General features: G+C 43.2%; 1 protein-coding gene across 1 annotated transcript in view; it reads left to right on the top strand.

Annotated features, from left to right (window-relative positions):
• Positions 1 to 21,369, top strand: part of SLCO2A1 (solute carrier organic anion transporter family member 2A1) — a 120,349-nt gene that overhangs the window by 49,828 nt on the left and 49,152 nt on the right. Inside the window, exons 2-3 of the mRNA XM_007937015.2 lie at positions 1,842 to 1,979; positions 19,564 to 19,726. Of these exons, the coding sequence (XP_007935206.1) occupies positions 1,842 to 1,979; positions 19,564 to 19,726 (301 nt within the window). The remainder of the gene's footprint in view (positions 1 to 1,841; positions 1,980 to 19,563; positions 19,727 to 21,369) is intronic.

Here is a 21,369-nt window from a genome sequence, read left to right as displayed (position 1 = left end):
TGGAGGCAGGGATGGAGTACTACCTCTGCTTACAAGTAGCATGCCTCCCTCCATCACTGAGCGAGGAGTTGGTGGCAGCGAGGACTAAGGAGCAGGTGGCAATTTGGGGAAAGGTCTGGTTTCATGGATGTTTTGGCTAACTCAGATTCGGAGGCCCTCAAGCATGAATGCATATGCAGATAGTGAGGGCTGGGTCCTGTCAGAAGCTCTAATCTGTTCTCAGAAGCCTCTGTCCTATCAGATAGGAGAGGAAATGTCAGCTCTGGCCCCTGTGGAGGGGACAGGCTCAACTTTGGGAGGAAAAGGAAATGAAGGTGGAGTTCCAGTTTCTCTCCAGAGATGCCAGCCCTTCAATTAAGGGAAGAACTCTGGCAGACTATGAAATGGAACAGCACCCCACCCTTCCCTGGAGGAAAAGTGAAATCTCCAGAAGGAACACCTTCCAGAGGATGTTCAGGGAGATGGGACTTCCAGCCCTGAGACTGCCTGCTCCAGACCGTCAAACCCCTCTCCACCATCCCTGCTGTGTATGCGTCCCTGTCAACTGTGGACTCACATTTACCTGTACCCACAGGGCTGTGTGTGTGCAGTGGGGGGATGGGGAGGTTATAAAAACAAAAGGCCTTGGTCACTTCCCTATAGGAGCTCTGGTGGCATACTGCCTAAGGCATTGGACTGCTAACCAGAAGGCTGGAGGTTCATACCCACCAGCCACTCCTCAGAAGGAAGATGGGGCAATCTGCTTCCATAGAGATTAGAAAAACCAAACCAAACTCACTACCATCGAGTCAGATCTGACCCAGCCTTGGAAACCCAAGGAGGGGTTGTTATGAGTCGAATCTACTCAAGGGCAGTGACTGGTTTGGTTTTTGGACTTCCCTGAGGTTATTACTATCTATTCAGGGGAGAAGCAAGCACAGTCACAGATTCCTCTGACTAGAGGCCAAGCTATCTCTGATAAGAAGCCTTAATAAATGAGGACTAGGGAGGGAAGCATTCATTCTATCCAGGTGGTTTGGTGTCAGCATCACAGGGACTCATTGGAAGCAATAAAAATAGGCCTTGGAGAATGAGTATTAATGTGGAAGAAGGAAGTGAGGGACAAATAAGAGAAGGGGAAAGGGAAGCAATGTGACCTAGGGCTTCTGTGTGTGCCTAGGGGTAGTCTGGATTGAATGTGCCCTCATAGGGCACAGGAGCGAGGACAGGTAGACCCGCGGCCCACTGGAGAGAAAAAAAGCAAGATGGTGAATGCATGCTTGGTAAGTCAACTCTGTCTGTTGGCGGTGATTCTCCGATTCTTGTCTTGGTTTTGTTGTTGGGTGCCGTAGAGTCAACTGAAGTTCACAGAGACTCTATGTAACAAAGTAGAACTTCCTCATAGGGTTTTATTGACTGTAATTTTTATGGGAGCAGATCACCAGGTCTTTCTCCTGCAGAACCGCTGGGTGGGTTCAAACCACCAGCTTTTCAGTTAGCAGCCAAGCACTTAACTGTTACACCACTGAGCTCTTGGCCTTGCTTTTACTGAACAATTTGTAACAATGTAAGAATGGCAGTAATGACAGTAATAACTAATACTTAACTGAATGCTTTCTGAGGGCTGAAATACCTTATTCCAGTGATTTTATTTCATCCTCCAGGCCACTCTGTGAAGTAGATTTTACTCATGGTGAGGAAGTGGAGGATGGGGAGGCTGTCTCACAGCAAAAACGTGGTGGAGGAGGATTCACATCAGGCTGCTGGGCCTCCTGTTTCAGGGGCATTGGAGTGGAGGACTGGGAAGGAGGCCTGGGCTCACTGTCTAGAGACCTGACAGGGCCCTTCTTCTGTGCCTCCAGATGTTCGTGCTCTGCCATGGCCTCCTACAGCTTTGCCAGCTCCTGTACAGTGCCTACTTCAAGAGTAGTCTCACCACCATTGAGAAACGTTTCGGCCTCTCCAGTTCTTCCTCAGGTCTCATTTCCAGCTTGAATGAGGTAAGCAGGAGGTTCTGGTCCACCAGGCCCCACTTGTGGCCCTCCTTGGTCATGGGATCTAGGAGAGGGCTCTATGTGAAACAGGGGAATAGGGGGCTGGGATGTGCAAATGAGGTGCAGGCCTCTCTATAAACAGCATCTTAAGTAATGGGGACAGTCTGATCCAGCAGGTACAGTGAGAGCAACTACATTTCCTGAGGTGTTACCATGTGCCAAATGCTGTGCTGAGAGTCTCCAATGGCTGACCTCGGGGCCTCACAGCAACCCTTCCAGCAGGTGCTCTGCTCATCTCCACTTGACAGAGAATACTGAGGTTTAGCAAGTGCAAGTGGCTCACTCAAAGTGTGCAAGTCTGCCTGTCTCCAAACGTTGTGCCTTTAATTGAATTCTGTGGTGACCCATGCATTTGTGTGGCCTCAGCCCCAACACTATGCAGGAAGAGATGAGCCCCAGGCACAGAGGTGGGATAGCAGCCCAGACTCAGGCAGCTCCTGTCTTATGAGGATCACAAGAGTCAGAGCTGCTCAGCCCCCTTGACTCCCAGTCAGAGCTCTATGAGCTTCCAGCAGCATGGATGAGGACATTTCACACTGTCCTCTGGTGACTCCGTATCAAAGTTACAGGGGAGTAGGGTAGGCCAAGAGGCAAGGAATGGGAGGTCAGAAGGCAGAGTTTGCCAGGAGTACTGGAAGCCAAGGAGAGAGAAAGAGAGAGGGGATGCAACCCACCTGCCATCAAGGCTGCAAAATCAGTGGTTCCATGGTGTGGAGACAGGGCACCAGACCTACCTATTCTCTTCTCTTTCCCAAGGCCCACTCTTCCTGGATAAAGGCAGTGGCCTCATCCTCCCAGGAACTGAGCTGTGCCTCTGGAGCACGATTAGACAGGCCCTTGACTTAGTGAAATCAGGTAGATGCAGTAAGTTAGAGGGACTACTCCCCTACCACCACCCCACCCCAGAGCATCTCTGGCTGTGATGGAGCTGTACAAGAAGATGGGATGTCTCCTAACACCCCTCCATCACCTTTCAGTCTCCCCTTCCCTCCTGAAATGGTTGAATGGTGACCAATGCTTTTTGGTACTGTGATTCTGTTATTATTTTTGATGTTTCCTGCATCATTTAACATAGGTCTCGGGGCTAAGATTTAAATATATGTTTTTCAGTTGGCAATTCAATCCATAACAGTCTTTGATAATGACCAGGGCATATATTGTCCTCATTCATGACACACATCAGGAAAAACAACTCTCTGATATTGTGTCACCACAATCCTGTCCCATGGCCCTGGCAGGCATCACTAATCTACCACAGTCTTATTTCCTGCTGAATCCAAACACAGACTGGATCTTTCTCAGCACAGTATTCTAGGTACCTCTACTGATCAAAATCAAAGCTGGCATGTAAGCTGAACCCTCCCTACCACCTCAGGCCCATGTGATGACCTATTTGGTGATCTCCCCATGGGTAAATTTTCATTCATATTGTCCCTGTGCCCGGAACAAAAATATGAGCTAGATATAGTTGGCTTCTTCAATGGTCAGGGAGTGGTCAGCTGGTACTTGTGGGGCCAAATAAGATGGGAGGTTGATTAGGCAAATAGGGGTATAATATTTCAAACAGGGCTATGGTTCAATCAAAAATGTAAATAATTCATCCATTAAATAATTCTATCTTTTCCAAACTCAGATGAACTTTACAAAAACCTGGCTTCAGCCATGCTTATGGGCATAACATTAGAAAGTACCTTCTTGTCACCTAACAAAGCCTGTGTGTTTGTGTCTCTGTTTGTGCCCATGTGTGTTTATGTCTACATCTAGGTGTATATTTGTGTGTGTGTGTGTGTGTGTGTGTCTATATCTGTATGTTTGTGTCTGAGAGTGTCTTTGTGTCAATGTATGTGGAGGAGGTGGATGGGTGAGTATGTGGAGAAGGTAGGACAGGAATTCATCAAAGGCCTTTCTACATTCCTGTTGATTCTGATCCAGGCATTTAGAAACACACCAAGTGGTAAAGCAGGGCAAACTAGGCAAGTAGAAGGTTGTGTGAGATTCCGTAGTTTTGTGGTAGGCATGGATCCTTGAGCAGAGCCAGGCCAGAATGGAAAATCTTGTTATGGAAGAGGAGACCAAGAGACTCTAGAGATGGAAGACAGTGCATCCACAAGGCGGCAGCTGCACTAGGATTAAGGGGTTGAGTGAGTGAAGGATCCCAGAGATACTGAAAAGAAGAAAAGGCAGGATTTGGCAGCTACTTGAGTACAATATGGAAAGCACCACAGACCACAAAGAGGTTGCCTACCAGAAGCCTAGGTGAGCAGCCCTCCAAGGGGGGCATCATCCCTCAGGTGCAGTTCACAGTCTCAAAGACTTATGTGGACCAACAGGTGGGGGTGAAGGGGCAATACATGCTGGATATGAAAGCCTAACAGCAGGAAGAGAAGCTCAACTGAACGAAGACATTGGGCATTTGGCCCTGTGCAAGCAATGCCTTCCCTTGTTCACAGCTAAAGGCCAGGACTGAGTAGACAATCAATGGGGAACCTAGAGGCTCTCTGACCTTAATACATTCCAATCAGTTTGACCTGGAACTCTTTGGTTTGAGGTATTAAAGAGCCAGGGATGTGTTACAAATGGGCTTTGTAACAGCTTTCAAATGGTCCACCAGGAAATCCACATGCTGCTTTAGAGAATACTCCAGTGGAAGGAGCCCTGATAGTGCAGTGGTTAAGCACTCAGATGCTGCAAAAACGACAAGGAGGCCACATGTTCTGACCTCCTCTAACCCTACAAGGGGAAGGCAGGATTACCAGCAGTAACCCAAGGCCTATTACTGCAAGGCCAGACATGCTGCCTCCCTCCAGCCCTTTCACCAACCGTTCCTCCCAAGGCACCCACCACCTCTCTCCTGGGTTCGATAATTCACTGCAGTGGCCACACAGAACTCACAGATTATGGGGTTTATTAGGGAAGCACCAGGCTACAATTCAAGTTCAAGAAAAATGCTCAGTCTCTCTCCCAGCCCACCGTCCCTCGGCCAACAGTCTCTCACAGTCTCTTTCCCAGCAGCACTGGTCCCTCAGTGTCTCACTCAGCAATGCGTGTCTCTTGCATCTCTTTCCCAGCAACGCCTGTCTCTTTCAGGGGTGCGTGTCTCTTTCGGCAGCACATCTTCCTCAACCAGCAGTCAGAGAGAGTTCTGCCTCCAGGAGGCCTCCTTTGAGCCCGGAAGGGTGGTCAAACTAGCCAATCACAGCATCAGAACTCTAAGCACGTGAGAGAGAGTGGGCACCTCCCAGAACATTGTATTGTGCCACTCCCAACAGAAATAACCCAGGTGGATAGCTTCAGCAATCAGGGGGCTGCTCAGTTGCTCATACAAAATCCCACCTTGGAGTTTACAAAGACTTATGGGTAGAAAAGCCACACTAAGTAATTTACTACACCGCAGATGCTAAGCAAAAGGTTAGTAGTTCAAACCCACCAGATGTTCCACAGGAGAGAGACATATATGGCACTCTGCTTCTGCAAAGATTACAGCCTTGGGAACCTATGAGGCAATTCTACTCTGTCCTAGATGGTTGCTAGGAGTTGGAATCAACTTGACAGCAATGGTTTTTTGTTGTTGTTTCTAGCGGCTGAGGCTGGGGGACTAAGGCCTAGGCTACAGAGGCCTTCCTCTCCTCAGCTGTAACAGCCTCATTTTCTGGTTGTTTATTTTATGTTAGGGAGAAAGGCTTATGGAACAAGATCTTAAGCCAGCTTCAGCCATGACAGCTGTGAAGGTCCAGCTTCCCTCTGAAATACAAGCCCACCCCAAGGAGAGTACTGGAAGGGACTCTCGAGATGGATGGGCCCCAGCCACCCCAATGCTTCCTCCTTGAGTGCCCCTCAGGTCCCTCCAGCATCCCTCACTCAGACATTTTAAAATCAGCCTCAGTTAGCATAGCTGATATGGTCTGACATTTACAATCATTCCATGAATAATTATGGGGAAACAAGAAGTAAATGAATAAAATCTAAGAAGCAAAAGAATAAAGCTCTCTTGCCAGATACAGGTTTCTGAACATTCTACAACCACCTGTAGCAAGTCCCTAACTTGAGCTTGGCTTCATCTTCACACACCTCTTCCTCTCCTATCTTTATGTATCAGAAGGCATTTTACGCATTGCCGTGAAAGAGGGGTCTTCTACACAGGTGTGTCCTCTTCTTGAAAAAGCCTACCATTTACTCACGCATTTGCCCAGTAATATTTAATGAGCACTGGTGGCATAGTGCCTAAGGCATTTGACTGCTAACCAGAAGGCTGGCAGTTCAAACCCACCAACCACTCCTCAGAAGGAAGATTGGGCAATCTACTTCCGTACTGATACCACTTCAGAGACCCAAGGGAGGGGTCGCTATGAGTTGGATCCAACTCAATAGCAGTGGGTTTAGTTTTGGTTTTACTATGTTTCAGGCATTGTTCTAGGTGTGGGGAGATAGGAATGAACAGACAGAAATCTGTGCTCATATAGAGCTTACATTCTAATGACTAATATGATACTCATTTATAGAAATAAATAAAACATAAAGTAGATCAGATGATGATAAGTGATATGAAGAAAAAAAAAGTTGTGAAGAATTCTGGGAAGATGGCAATATGAACAAACCATCATTCTGACCCTTTCTCACAAATACAAGAAATACAACAAGCGGGCAGTGCTTGGCTTTGAAGGACTCTGAACTGGGGAGCAGAGGAAAGCAGTAGGGAACTGCAAACAGGCAAGAATCAACAAATCACATACAGTAGAAAACTGCTTCACAGGCTACTGGCTGCTGTGAAGTAGGATAGTGGCCCCAGAAAAAGAGCCTGCTTTCCTAACTACCACAGCCCCACTCTATACAAAGAGACAAGACACCAAGCTTCTGCCCTAAAATCAATAAGGAAGACCTTCCTGGGAGTCCATTTGGAGTGTGCAGCATCTTCCTCAGCCAGACATTGTTGGTTGCAAGCCTACTGTGAAGTGCTGCAGAAAGCCTGTACAGTGGAGTTTGCTCTCATAGTCAACATTCTACCTGCCTTCCTGCACACTCCATAGCTCAGGCCTCTGATACAACAAGACACACTTCCTGGGAGTCAGTTCTGGTCTGTCTTCTCCTCCTTTCAGTCAGTGCTAAGGAATTCTGATGGAGGCTAAAGCGTTCTAAGAAGCAGGCATCTTGAGTGGATGCTATACCCATAGCCAACATACAGCAGTACAGGCTCTGATAGCAGTAAGTCAGACCTCACTGGTGGTCAGTTCAGAGTTTGACTGCTCCTCCCCAAATCAATAACTGTTGGCTGCTGGAGTGATACAAACTCCTACAGGAGGTTGCCTACAGTGGAATCAGGAGGTGAGTTACCTAAATGGAGACTGCTCCCCCAAATACCACAGGGCCATTCTGAAATCAACAAGATAGATGTCTTTGGAGGTCCTTCTGGGGAGTGCAATCCCCTCCTCCACCTGAAACAGAGGAAAGTCTACCTGTACTTCCTCTGAATATAAGATATAAGCAGGCCCCACATAGCAGGGAAAGAAATCTTGGATAAATCCAGAGGGCAACACTGAGCCCCAAAGAGGGCTTGCTGGATGTGGGTTTTGTGACTAAAAATATGATTGCATAAACAGAGAAGGGACATGTAAAAATAGTGTGTCTGACCTCTTTGTTTAGCTTCACCAGAGGGAAGGTGGATTACCATTAGCATCAGCCCAAAGCTGATTCTTAAGAGGCTGAGGACAGATATACCTCTTTTCACCAACCTTTTTACCAGTTCTGACAAACACTGTCCCTCCCATGGTACTCTCTACTTCATACAGTGCCCAACACAGAACTCACAGATGATACTCACAATTATGGGGTTTATTAGGGAAGTAACACATACAATTCAGGATCAGAAAGGACTCAGGATACAGTTCTTCCATCAGGACAGTCTCTTCTCAGCCATTACCACAGAGAAGTCTCTCTCTGTTTCCTCTTGTTGCCTCTCAGTCCAGCCTCTGCTCAGGCAAGTGTTTCAAAGCTAGGTCTGCCAATAAGTGCCAGAGGCACCCCCCTCCACCAGTAATACTTGGCCCAAAAGTGCTCAAGTCTAGCTCCATGGATCACCAAACCTAGCTCCACCAAGTGCCCAGAGGCACCCCATTCTACCAGCCAGCCTCCTCCTCAAAGGTACTCAGCTTTCTCAGTCATGGACCAGTGAGCCTAACTAAACCAGTATGTGCCCAGAGGCACCCCACTCTGCCAGCAAGCTTCCTGCCCAAAGTCCACTCAGCATTCTTGTTCCATGGTCCCAGAAGCTCAGTGCACTGTCTCATGCCATTTCTTGGTTCTGCTTTTTCTCTCCTGCCACTTCTCATCATCTCCAGCTTTCTGTCTCCTGGATCTAGGAGGATCCAGCATCATATACAGGTTTCTGTCTCCTGGATCTAGGAGGGTCCCAGCACAGGCACCCTGGGTCCAAACGTTGCACTCTACTCCTGTCTCTTTTTCTTGGTGGTGGTCAGGTCCCCCCTTTCCACCTCTGGGTTGGCTCATTTTAAGCCTAGAGGGGTGGAAAAACTGACCAATCCCCTTGTTAAAGTTCCATACACCTTATTTGCATGGTACCATCCTTGCAGTTCATTTGTAATATTAGCAAGCTATCTGATCCCACTAATGGGGCACAAGCACCTCACATTTGCTTAGTTTTGCCCAGACATTTGGTGGTAGTTACAAAGACTATGGCTAAAAGGGCTATAGTAAGTAATTCACTCCACCACAGGAAGAGAGTAATAATGAGAGAAAGCACTGCAACCCTGGGTGGACAAATTGATTAGTACATGACATTCACTCATCTCACCTGAGTGGTAGTGCCTGCTAGTGGACAGACTGACCACAGCATGTTCTCCAGTATGTTTGGAAGACACTGAAAATTGAAAACCAAGATCTGTAACTTTGAATCCCAATTAATTAAGGAGGAGAAGGAGCTATCACAGAGAGGGAGAGGAGATGGTAAGCAAAGGCCAAAGGCTTTGCCCACTGAAGCATTTCTTGCAGAAAGTAATGTGGGCAAGAGCACCAAATACTGAGGAAAATTGAGAAAGTTAATATCCTCAAAAATTCTAGTGTCCCAGCAAAAAAATCACAAGACACACAAAGAACAGAGAAATAATGGTCCACCCATCCAAATGAATATGACAAAGGAATGAAAGCACATCTAGGGATGACCAAATAATGGAAAAAAAAGGGGAGGGGGAGAATATAATACAACATTAAGTGTAGTTAAGGAACTAAGGGAAAACATAAACAAAGAGCTAAAGAAATAAGGAAAATAATGCAAGAACAAATTGAAGATCTAAAAGAAGAGATATTGCAACTGAAAGGGACAATAACTGAAATGTGAAACACAATAGAAGGACTTACCAACAAATTTAATTAGGCTGAAGAAAGAATCTTGAATTAGAGGATAAAATAGTTAAAATTACAAACACTAAAGAGCAGTAAGAATGGAAGCTCAAGAAGGCTGAGCACAGTCTAATGGAATAAAGGGACAACAAGATACCTAACATATGCATCATGGGAATTCCAGAAGGAGATAAGAAAGATGACAGGACAGAAATAATATTTGAAGAAATAATGACAGAAAGTTTCCCCAATCTAATGAAGGACCAAAAACCAAACCAAACTCATTGCTGTGGAGTCAGATCCAACTCATAGTGACCCCACCTTAGGTTTCTGAGGCAGTATCACTACAGGAGTAGATTGCGCAACCTTTCTTCTAAGGACTGGCTGGTGGGCTTGAACCACCAGCCTTTTGGTTAGCAGTCAAATGCCTTAGGCATTATGCTACCAAATCTACAAATCCAACAAGTTCGAAGAAGCCTAAGCAGAGTAAACTCAATGAGATTTACACCAAGACATATCATGGTTAAGCTCTCAGAAATTAAAAATAAAGGGAGAATCCTGAAAATAATTGAAAAGAAGTAAACAGTCACATATAAAGGATCTTCAATAACATTAAGTGCCAATTTTTTCTCAGAAACATTGGAGGCTAGAAGGCAATGGAATGATATATTTAAAGTGCTGAAAGAAAAAAAAAACTACTGTCAACGAAGAATACTGTACCTAGCAAAGTGATACTTTAAGAATGAGGGTGAACACTGTCAACCATTCGGAGGGGGATCTATGTAGGAGATCCTGGGTAGAGAGGGAGAACAATATGGAACAAATCTCAAAATCATTTGGGGGGGAAAAAAAGGGACAACCAGGTTTGTTGGTCTGATAGAGCCTGGTGGAACCTCTGAGACTATGGCCCCTAGCTGCCCTTCAGGTCTGGAATTGAACCCACACCTGTGGCTTCCAACCCAACAAAAGACAGGCGTATGAGTTGAACATTTACCTGAGGTAGATACACTCCTTGGAGAGAATAATCATGGGAGAAAGAAGGGCTGTTTATGCACAGGGAGACAGCATGGAAAGGATGGACACAGAGAAAAGGTAACTATTGGGAGGAAGTGGAAGGGGAGCTGTTGTATTGGGGTAAATTGTGGTCAATGTCATGAGCCAAAGTGTATGTGAACTGCTGTATGGAAAGTGAAATTGTTCTGTAAACTTTCATCCAAATCACAAAAAAAAAAAAAAAGAGGGTGAAATTAAAATATTCCCAGATAAACAAAAACAGATAGTTCGTATCCACCAGACTAGCCCTACAGAAAATACTAATGGATTTCTGTAGATTGAAGGGAAAAGATACAAGAAAGTAATTCAAACCTATACATTAACAGAAAGATCCCTACTAAAGGGAAAGGCTGGTAATAAGGTATGTATGCTTGACAATTCTAAATGTTTTGTCTTTCATCTTTAAAATAACAAATAATATATAAAAGGCAAGGATAAAATTATGTTACATGAAATATAAAGACATAATTAATGATAACAACAACAAAAGAGGAGAGAAGAATGTTATAGACAGAATATATTGTATGTTACTGAAGTTAAATTGGTACCAACTTACCCTAGAATGTTATAAATACAAGCTCTTAAATGTAATATTCATGGTAACCACTAAGAAAATATATACAGTGCATACACAAAAGGAAAGGAGAGGGAATCAAAAAGAGTTACTATAATAAACCAACAAAAACAAAAGCAAGCAATACTAAATGATAAAGACAAAGAAGGCTTAAGACACACAATAAGAAATGACAAAACAAAGAAGGCTTAAGGCACACACAATAAGAAATAACAAAATGGCAGAAGTAAGTCACATCTTATCAGTAATTACACCAACAGAGCTCCCATCAGTAATTACAGTGAATGTAAATGGCTTAAATGCTCCAATCAAAAGACAGAGAGTGGCAGAATGGATTAAAAAAAAAAACATGATCGAGCTATATGCAATTTACAAGAGACATACCTTGAACCTAAGGACACAAAATAGGTTGAAAGTGAAAGGATGGAAAAATTATTCCATGCAAATAATAATTAAAAGAGAGCTGAGGTGGCAATCTCAGTATCAGACAGAGTAGTAGACTTTAAGACAAAATCTGTCAGATGAGATACAAGTAGATATTACATAATGAAAAAAGAGTCAATCAAGAAGATTTAACAATCATAAATATAAATGCACATGATATTGGAAGACCTAAATATAGAAAGCAAACACTGATAGAATTGAAGGGAGAAACAGATAACTACAATCATAGTTGGAGACTTCAGTACACCACTTTGAATATTGAAAAAAGCATTTAGAAAGAAGATCAACAAATGAACAGAAGACCAGAATGACACTATAAAATAACTAGACTTAACAGACATATTCAAAAATAGCACAATATTTCTGGGAGCAACTATTAGATAGGTAGAGAAAAGTATTGATTTGGGTGAAAAGAAGGGCAGTGTACCAAATGTGAGTGATCAACATGGTGGCATTGAGGAAGAGGAGGACAGAGAGAGGTGCATGGGAGATACTAAATAAATAAATAAATAAATAAAATAATCACAATATATATTTCACTCCAGTGCATATAGATCATTCTCCAGAATAAAAAGATGACATGGTAGATCACAAAGCAAGTTTTGATCAATTTTAAAAGACTGAAGGCATACAAAATATTTTCTCTAATTAATAGACTGAGGCTAGAAATCAATAACAGAAAAAAAAAAGCTAGAAATTACACAAGCATACAGGAATTAAACAACACACTATTAAACTACCAATGGATCAAGGGAGAAATCACAAATTTGTTAGAATCAAATGAAAGTGAAAACTGAACATACCAAAATTTATGGGATGCAGTGAAGGCAGTACTCAGAAGGAAATTTACAGCAATAAATGTCTACATGAAAAAAGATCTCAAATGAACATCCTATCTCAACAACTCCAGGAGCTAGAAAGAGAAAAGGAAACTAAACCTAAACCTACCAAAAACAAAAAACCAAACTCACTGCCATTAAGTTGGATCTGACTCATAGCGACCCCTCCTTGGTTTTCTGAGTTGGTATCACTACGGAAGTAGATTGCCCAACCTTCCTTCTGAGAAGTGGCTGGTGGGTTTGAACCAACAGTGTTCTGATTAGCAGTCAAATGCCTTAGGCACTACACCATCAGAGCTCCTAAACCTACCAGGAGAAAGAAAATAACAAAAATAGAGCAGAAATAAATAAAATAGAATACAGAAAAAACAGCAGAGAGAATCAATAAAACCAAAAGTTGGTTCTTGGAAAAGATCAATAAATTTAACAAACCTTTAGCTAGATTGACCAAAAAAATAATGTATATACAAATAATCAAAAGGAAAAATGAAAGGGGGAACACAACAACTGACCTGATAGAAATAAAGAGAATTATGATCCAATTTTACGAGCAACTATATGCCAACAAACTGGAAAACCTAGAGAAATGTGCAAATTCTTAAAAGCATACAAACTATCCAAACTGACTCAAGAGAAGATAGAAAGTCTCAACAAAACTGTAACAAGAAATTGAGTCAGTGATCAAAAACCTCTCAACAAAAAAATAGTCCTGGTCCAGATGGCTTCACTGGGAAATTCTTCCAAACATTTAGAGAAGAATGGACACCAATATGTTTAAATCCTTTCAAAAGACAGAGAAGGAAGGAATACACTCTAATTCATTCTGTGAAGCAAACATAACTCTGATACCAAACCAGACAAAGACACCACAAGAAAAAAAAAAAAAACAAACTGCAAGCCAATATCTCTTAAAAATGTAGATTAAAAAGTCCCCAACACACAATAAAATACATAAAAATCTTGTTCCACAATCTGTGTTGGTAAGTAGTGACTAGGGTCTTAAAAGCTTTTAAGTGGCCATCTAAGATGCAGCTAATGGTCTCCTATTGTCGGAAGCAAACAAGTGTAGGGGGAAAAAGTACATTTGGAAGCAATCTAGGACATGATGGACCTCAAGACCAGAAGAATTAAATATTGCCCGGCTACCAATGCCAACCGCTTGGGAAAGGATCACAAGTGGAGATCCTGGATAGAGTGGGAAGAAAAACATGGAACAAAATTCAAAAACAATAATGACCAGAATTACTGGTCGGATGGACTCTGATGGGACCCCCAATATTATGGCCCTAGAATACACTTTGGGCCTGGAATAAAACTCACTCCCAGGGGCTGGCTCTCAGTCCCAAAGTAAATAAGACATACACATAGACCATTCAACTCAGGGTGATGCACCCACATACTCTATGGAGATGCATCCCTTGGAGCAACTGACCACGGGGCACCAGAGGGGCAACATTCACACGGAGGAAATGTAGGACACACAGGAGTGCATAACTATGAGGGGCACAGAGTGGTGGTTACTGGGCAGGGAGGGGAAGAGAGTGGGTTAGGGTTGGGGATGATAATTGGGGAGTGAAACCAAAGTTACATGAAATGTTGAATGTAAAACAAACTCTGCTCTGTAAACTTGCACCTAAAGCACAGTAAAAATAATAATAATAAAAATCCCCAACAATATATTAGAGCAGAATTCAACAGCATATTAAAAGAGTCATACCCTACGACCATTCATGGAATGCAGGAATGGTCCAAAATCTATCAACCTAATACAGCACATTAGGAGACAGAACTCAGGGAAGCCCAAAGCAGCAGGGTGGGAGAGCAGGAGAAAGGGGATTAAAAGGCCCAGGAACCCAGATAGAGGAGCAGTCAGCCACAGGGATCCAGGTGAGGAGAGAGAACCCAGGAACACCCAAAGCAGCAGGACAGGAGAGCAGAAGAAAGGGGATTAAAAGGCTCGACTATATGAAGAAAAACATGGCATCAGGATTGGAGGAAGAATCATTAACAACCTGAGATATGCAATACAACTTTGCTTGCTGAAAGTGAGGATGACTTGAGGCACTTACTGATGAAGGTTGAAGAATACAGTCTGCAGTATGGATTACATCTCAATATAAATAAACAAAAATCCTCACAACTGGACCAATGAGCAGCATCACAATAAATGGAGAGAAGATTGAGGTTGTCAAAGAATTCACGTTGCTTGGTTCTACAGTCGATGCCAATGGAAGCAGCAGTCAGGACATTTGATGACGTGTAGCATTGGGAAGGTCAACCGCAAAGGAACTGTTTCAAGTGCTGAGGAGCAAGGATGTCTCCTTGAGGACTAAAGTGCACCTGACACAAGCCATGATATTTGCAGTTGCCTCGTATGCATGTGAGAGCTGGACAATGAATAAGGAAGACCAAAGAAGAGTTGATGCTTTTGAGTTGTGGTGCTGGCGAAGAATGCTAAAAGTACTATGGACTGCTAAAAAAACTAACAGATCTGTCCTGGAGGAAGTGCACCCTAAATGCTCCTTGGAAGCGAGAATGGCCAGACTTCGTCTCACCTATTTTGGTCATGTTGTCAGAAGGGACCATTCCTTGGAGAAGGATGTCATGCTTTGTAGGGTGGAGGGTCGACGAAAGAGGGGGAGGCCTTCAACAAGATGAATTGACACGGTGGCTGCGATGATGGGCTCAAGTATAGCAGGGATCATGGAGCTGGCGCGGGATCGGATAGTGTTTCTTTCTGTTGTGCATGGGGTTGCTATGAGTCGGAAACTACTCTACAGCACCTAACAGCGACTAACAATACACCACATTAATAGAACAAAGGAAGAGAAACACATGATCACCTCTATGGATGCAGAAAAAGCATTTGATAAAATCCAACAGCCTTTCTTAATGAAAATCCTAAAGAAGATTTGGAATAGAAGGGAAATTCTTCAATATGATTCAGAGCATATATGAAAAGCCAACAGCCAACATTATACTTAATGGAGAAAGACTGAGAGCTTTCCTCACAAAATAGGTAACTAAACAAGGGTTTCTGCTCTCACTACTCCTACTCACTATTGTAATAGAAGTCATGTTGTTGTCATTACATGCCATTGAGTCAGACCCGACTCATAGCGTCCCCTCCTTGGGTTTCCGAGGCAGTATCACTACGGAAGTAGATTGCCCAACCTTCGTTCTGAGGAGTGGCTGGTGGCTTTGAACTGCCAGCCTTCTAGTTAGCAGTCAAGTGCCTTAGGCACTATGCTACCAGAGCTCCCAATAGAAGTCATAGTTGAAGCAATAAGACTAGAAAAAGAAATAAAAGGAATCCAGATTGGAAAACAAGAAGTAAAATTATCTCTATTTGCAGATGATATGATCCTATATAGAAAATTCAAACAGTCTGCAAGGAAACTTCTAGAGCTAGTAGAGGAATTTAGTGAAGTTGCAGGGTACAAGGTCAACAAACAAAAATCAGTTAAGTTTCTATACACCAGCAATGAGAAATCTGAAAGGGAAATTAGGGAAACAATTTCATTTACAATAGCATCTAAGAAAATAAAATACCTGGGAATAAATTTAAACAGGGACATGAAGGACTTATATAATGAAAACTATAAAGCACTGCTGAAAGAAATTAAAGAAGAGTTAAATAAATAGAAATATGTTCCATGTTCATGGATTGGAAGACTTAATGTTGTTAAGATGTCAGTATTATCCAAAGTGATCTATAGATTCAATGCAATCCCAATCAAAATTGTAACAGTCTTATTTATAGAAATAGAAGAAACAATAGTCAAATTTACATGGAATGTCAAGAGGCCATGAATAGTTAAAACAATGTTGAAATAGAAAATCAAAGTAGGAGAACTCATACTTTCTGATTTTGACACATGCTAAACTACAGTAATCAAGACAGCTTGGTAATGGTATAAAATAGACACATAGACCATGAATAGAATTGAAAGACTAGAAATAAACCCACACTTCTATGGTCAGCTGATTTTTGATAAAGGTGTGAAGTTCATTCAATAGGCCTCATAACATGTTTAATGCTTCTGTTCTGCCTCCCAGTTCCCCTCGTAGTGCCTGATGTCTTTAAAGCTTGCAAGTGGCCATCCAAGGCACAACAATTGGTTTCTATTCACCTGGAGTCATAGAGGAAGAAGGAGAGTCAAGAGTAGGAGGAGGATGTGGAATGTTTGGTCAATTGGCTCCATGAACAACTGCTTCTTTTGCCATGAGACCCAGAAGAACTGGATGGTGCCTGGTTATCAAAACTGAACATTTTATCAAAGACTCTGTAGGATAATCCTGAACAAAAGAGGGAAAATGCAGAACAGAATTCAAATTCTCATGAATTTAGACTTTCTGGACACATGGAGGCTGGATGAACCCCTGAATCTATTGTCCTGAGATAATCTTTAAATCTTAAACCAAAAAATATCCCCTGAAGTCATTGTAAAGCCAAACGATAGGGTAGTTTAACTAGTAAAAAACATCTGCCTTCAGGGTTATGCTTTCTTAAGAATTATCTACATGAGATCATATTAACAGCAGTGACTCAAAAGATTAGACATAAATATTAGGGGGAAGTGGGTTTATGTTAATGAAGGAGGAACAACTCAGAAAAGGAGAGTGAGAATTGTTTCACAACTCAAAGAATGTAATCAATATCACTAAATTGTACCTGTAGAAACTTGAATTGCTGTCTGTTTTGCTGTATGTATTCTCAATGACAACAACAAAACAAATAAAACTTCAGAAGATAAAGGAATAAAGTTGTGGTGGGAAAAGGGTGCTCAGGGCCAAACTGGGAGTGGTGGTTGAATGTTAAGTAAAGAGATCAGAGAAGGTCTTAATAAGAAGGTTAAATCTGAGCAGCAATCTGAAGCCAGTTAAATAAGAAGAGAGCCTTACAGACATGTAAGAGAAGAGCACTCCAGGCAGGAGCAGCATATACAAAGACACTTTTCAGTGGTGCATTGTTGAAGAAGCAGTAGAAGGCAGGGTGGCTGGAGTGGAAGGAGGGAAACAGAAGAGGTAAGAGAGGAGATCGGACAGGTAAAAAGGAAGGGAGAAAATGTGTAGGGCTCTGGAGACTCTGGAGAGGACTACCTTTTACCTTTGGTGAGTTGGCTGCTGAATAGAGAATAGACTGCATTGTGCAAGGGTGGAAGCAGGAAGCCAGTTAGTAAGATGTTTCATTAATTCAGACAAGATATGCTGGTGGCTTGGACCAGGTCAACTTCTGGGTAACTACTGAAGTTCAAACAAATGGGATTTGTTAATGGATTAGAGGTAGATGTGAAAGAATAGTCAAGGATGATACTCAGATGTTTTGCTTGAGCTACTGAGAGGTTGGAAATGTGGTTTACTGAGATGAAGAGATGGGCAGGAGGGGCCTGGATTTGGAGGTCATGGGGAGTGAGATTTTGAATGTAGTCAGTATGGGATTTAGAAGTACATACAAAGCATGTAAATCCATAATCCTGGATTAAACCATACAGACAAGAGCAGAGGTGTGAGGACTGAACTCTGGGCCCAAGATTAAATGATCAGGGAGATGAGGAGCCAAAGAGATTGGAAGGAATATCCAGGGAGATAGGAGGAAAACTGGGAGAGGTGCCATCATTGGAACTCAGTGAAAGAAATCGTTCAGGAAGAAATGATCAACTGAGTCAAATAGTGCTGAAAAATCAAGTAAGAAGAGAACTGAGAATTGACCAATGATTTATCAATAAGGTCACTGATGACTTTGGCAAGTGCCGTCTACCAAGATTCAAGGTTCTATTTGTTGAGACAGAAGCACCTGCTCTTCCAGCTGGAAGGAGACTGTGGTCAGGGCAGGGGCTATGGCTGCAACCATTCAAAGGTCCTCTACTCCAGATTTTACTGTATTCTGGGGCAGAGTATCATCTCCTTGGATGATGACATGGTCAGAGGCCTCCCTGCACCCTCTTTACATTTTAAGACCTTGCTCCTCAAGCTGAGCTTTCTGTTCCCTTCCCTGTCTCTGAGTGGAACTTAGGAGAATATAACCTTCTAGGGAACAGCATGAACATAGGGACATAGTCCTCATCCCTCATTTTATAGAAGTGGAAACAGGCCCAAGGAGGAACAGGGACAGGTTAGTAGAGAACCTGGGCAGAGACCCACATCTCCAAGAGGCAATAGACCACTCTATTTCAAACTCAGGGCTTTAAAGTTGGGTCATTCTGTGCTCGAGTCTTGGGCTGACCACCTCCTAAACTCGTGGACATGGACAAACTATTCAATATTCTGAGCACAAATTTTTTTTTATTTTTATTTTTTCTCTCTCTCTTTTTTTTTTTAAATTGTGATTTGGGTGAAAATTTACAGAGCAAATTCACTGTCCATATAGCAGTTCACAAGCACTTTGTCTCACGACACCGACTACAATTTACCACAATGCAACAGCTCCCCTCCCACTTCCTCCTGATAGTTACCTCTTCTCTGTGTCCATCCCTCCATGTACTCCTGCCCCCTCAGCTGTCTCCCTGTGCATAAGCAGCCCTTCTTTCTCCCATGATTGTTCTCTCCAAGGAGTGTATCTACCTCAGATAAATGTTCAACTCATATGCCTGTCTTTTGTTTCTGAACCCCAATTTTATCTTCTATAAATTGAGGGATTATGCATGATTTAATGAGAGTGAGTGTTGCTTGGTTTGTTATTCTGATTACCAAGCCAAAGACTTTAAGGAGTTAAATTAGGAAAATATGTACTGTTCCTAGTCACCAACCAGGGTTAGAGGTTTCTTGGATTTTGCCTAAAAAAATTTGGTCCTAAAATGATTGAAGTGTAGGTAAGTCTCTAGGTACTTCCCTTGGTCTAGTCTCGTAGGCTTGGGCAGGGTAGAGCTGCTGACAGCAGAGGGACAGTGGAAATTGCATTGTTGTTGTTGTTGTTGTTATGTGCCGTCGAGTCGGCCCCGACTCATAGCGACCCCTCCTTGGGTTTCCGAGGCAGTATCACTACGGAAGTAGGATTGCCCAACCTTCCTTCCGAGGAGTGGCTGGTGGGTTTGAACCGCCAGCCTTCTGGTTAGCAGTCAAGTGCTTTTAGCCACTATGCTACCAGTGGAAATTGCATATTGGAGGCTATTTGGACAGGTCTGACATCACAGCTCTGCCTGGGCCCCAGCAGGCACTGGGCACCCTCTTGCCTGTCCGGTTTTCCTGGATGGGGTATAGTCAGGTCTGCTCTGTGGCTGGGTGAAGACGGGATTTCTGCTCTCACTCGGCCTCTCTGCTCTCTCTGCAGATCAGCAATGCCATCCTTATCATCTTTGTCAGCTACTTCGGCAGCCGGGTGCACCGTCCACGGCTGATTGGCATCGGGGGCCTCCTCCTGGCTGCGGGTGCCTTCTTCCTCACCCTCCCACACTTCCTCTCAGAGCCTTATCAGTATACCATGGCTAGCACTGGTGAGTGGCCTCCTGCCCCTGCTTCAGAGGCATAATGAATGAGCAAACATCTCACAAAGTTAGTGGGATACTCCTGGAGCAATTACATTCCACTCTGGACCATGGTGTCCTGTCCCACCAGAAAGTTCTCTTGTCTTTTATTGTTTGGTTTCTCCACTAAGCTCATTTGAAGCTCATAACATACTGATGGAGCTTTGGCTTATTAAAGAGAGTATGACTACCCTCCTCCTCTGATTCTCTGTGCTTTACTGCTTGGAATGATCCCACCTCCCTACGCCTGGAACACTTATGAGCAGTGCCCAAAATGGGGCTTGGCAGTAGGAAGGTCAGTGAACATGGTGAGATCTGTGGATGCTTAATCATAATAACCAAACTAAAACCAAACTCACTGCCATTGAGTTGATTCCAACTCATAGTGACTCCTTTGGGGTTTCTGAGGTGGTAAATCTTTATAGAAATACATTGCCCAGTCTTCCTTCTGCAGACTGGCTGGTAGGTTTGAACTGCCATCCTTCTTCTGGTTAGCAGTCAGATGCCTTAGGCACTACACCACCAGAGCTTCATAGTCATAATAGTTCCTGCAATTTGCACATTTGTCCATCATCTTCAGGTTACATTGCATTCTTATCCTAAGCCCTCATTTGATCTCTCTGGACACCTGTGAAGGAGAAAGAAAAGGAATAAGACAAGGGCACAGTGCTCAAAGATGTCCAATTACTTTCCTAAGGACATGCAGTCAGGAAGAGAGAGACTCAGGCCTTACAAACCTGAGACTTCTGTGACACTATAGTCCTGGTTCTTAGTGATGTGTCCAATGACAGGGTGAAATGTGTGAGGATTTTAAAAGATTTGTAAACATGTTAAATTTCCTTTTCTTTAATCAGAAAATTTCAAACTACAGCTAAGTATGTAACAGACACCTTTGTGTGATCATCAAGATTTAGTAGTTTTCCTTCAGATACCTGAATGAAACAAAACATCACCTCCCTCTACATGCCTTGCTTCTTGCTTCTTCCCCAGTGACAGCATCATTCTGTAGTTGGTGTGCTTAAACCTGTTGCTTATCTATCTACTTTCCTTCTTTTAGTCCTGTTTTTCTTCCCTGCCTACTGTTAGGATTTATGTGCTAGTTACCCTTAAATTTTGAAGATACGTGTTTTAAGTTATTATAGAGTGAAATTGACTTATAATTGGAGATGGTGTATGTTGTGGTCCTCTGGTGCCGCTCTTAACAGAAAATACCACAAGTGGGTGGCTTTAATAAACAGGGATTTATGCTCTTACCATTTAGGAGACTGGAAGTCCAAATTCAAAATGCCAGCTCTAGGGGCCGGGAGAAAGACCTTGGGCTTCAGCTCTGCCTCTTGCTCTCAGCCCACTGAAGCTAGAGGTGTCTCTTCATTCACACAGCTGCTGGCTGTTGAGGCTGATAAGCCCAAGGTCGACAAGTAAAATGGCACGGTCCCAAAATTACCAAGCAACATGGACAGGCCACTAATTCAAATCTATTAACAGTCCCAAGATCAGCAGACAACATGGCAGGCCACTGAGATGAAGAGTCAGTCAAATGCAGGATCCAGGAGTGCCAAAAGCTTAAGACCTTTCTCCAAGCTGTCTTCTTATATACTAGAAGCAGACCACAT

The sequence above is a fragment of the Orycteropus afer genome, unplaced genomic scaffold (assembly GCF_000298275.1).
Source record: "Orycteropus afer afer isolate SDZICR_OR568_19922 unplaced genomic scaffold, OryAfe1.0 scaffold00003, whole genome shotgun sequence".
NCBI classification, from domain to species: Eukaryota; Metazoa; Chordata; class Mammalia; order Tubulidentata; family Orycteropodidae; genus Orycteropus; species Orycteropus afer.
This window is presented reverse-complemented; position numbering and strand designations above follow the sequence as displayed.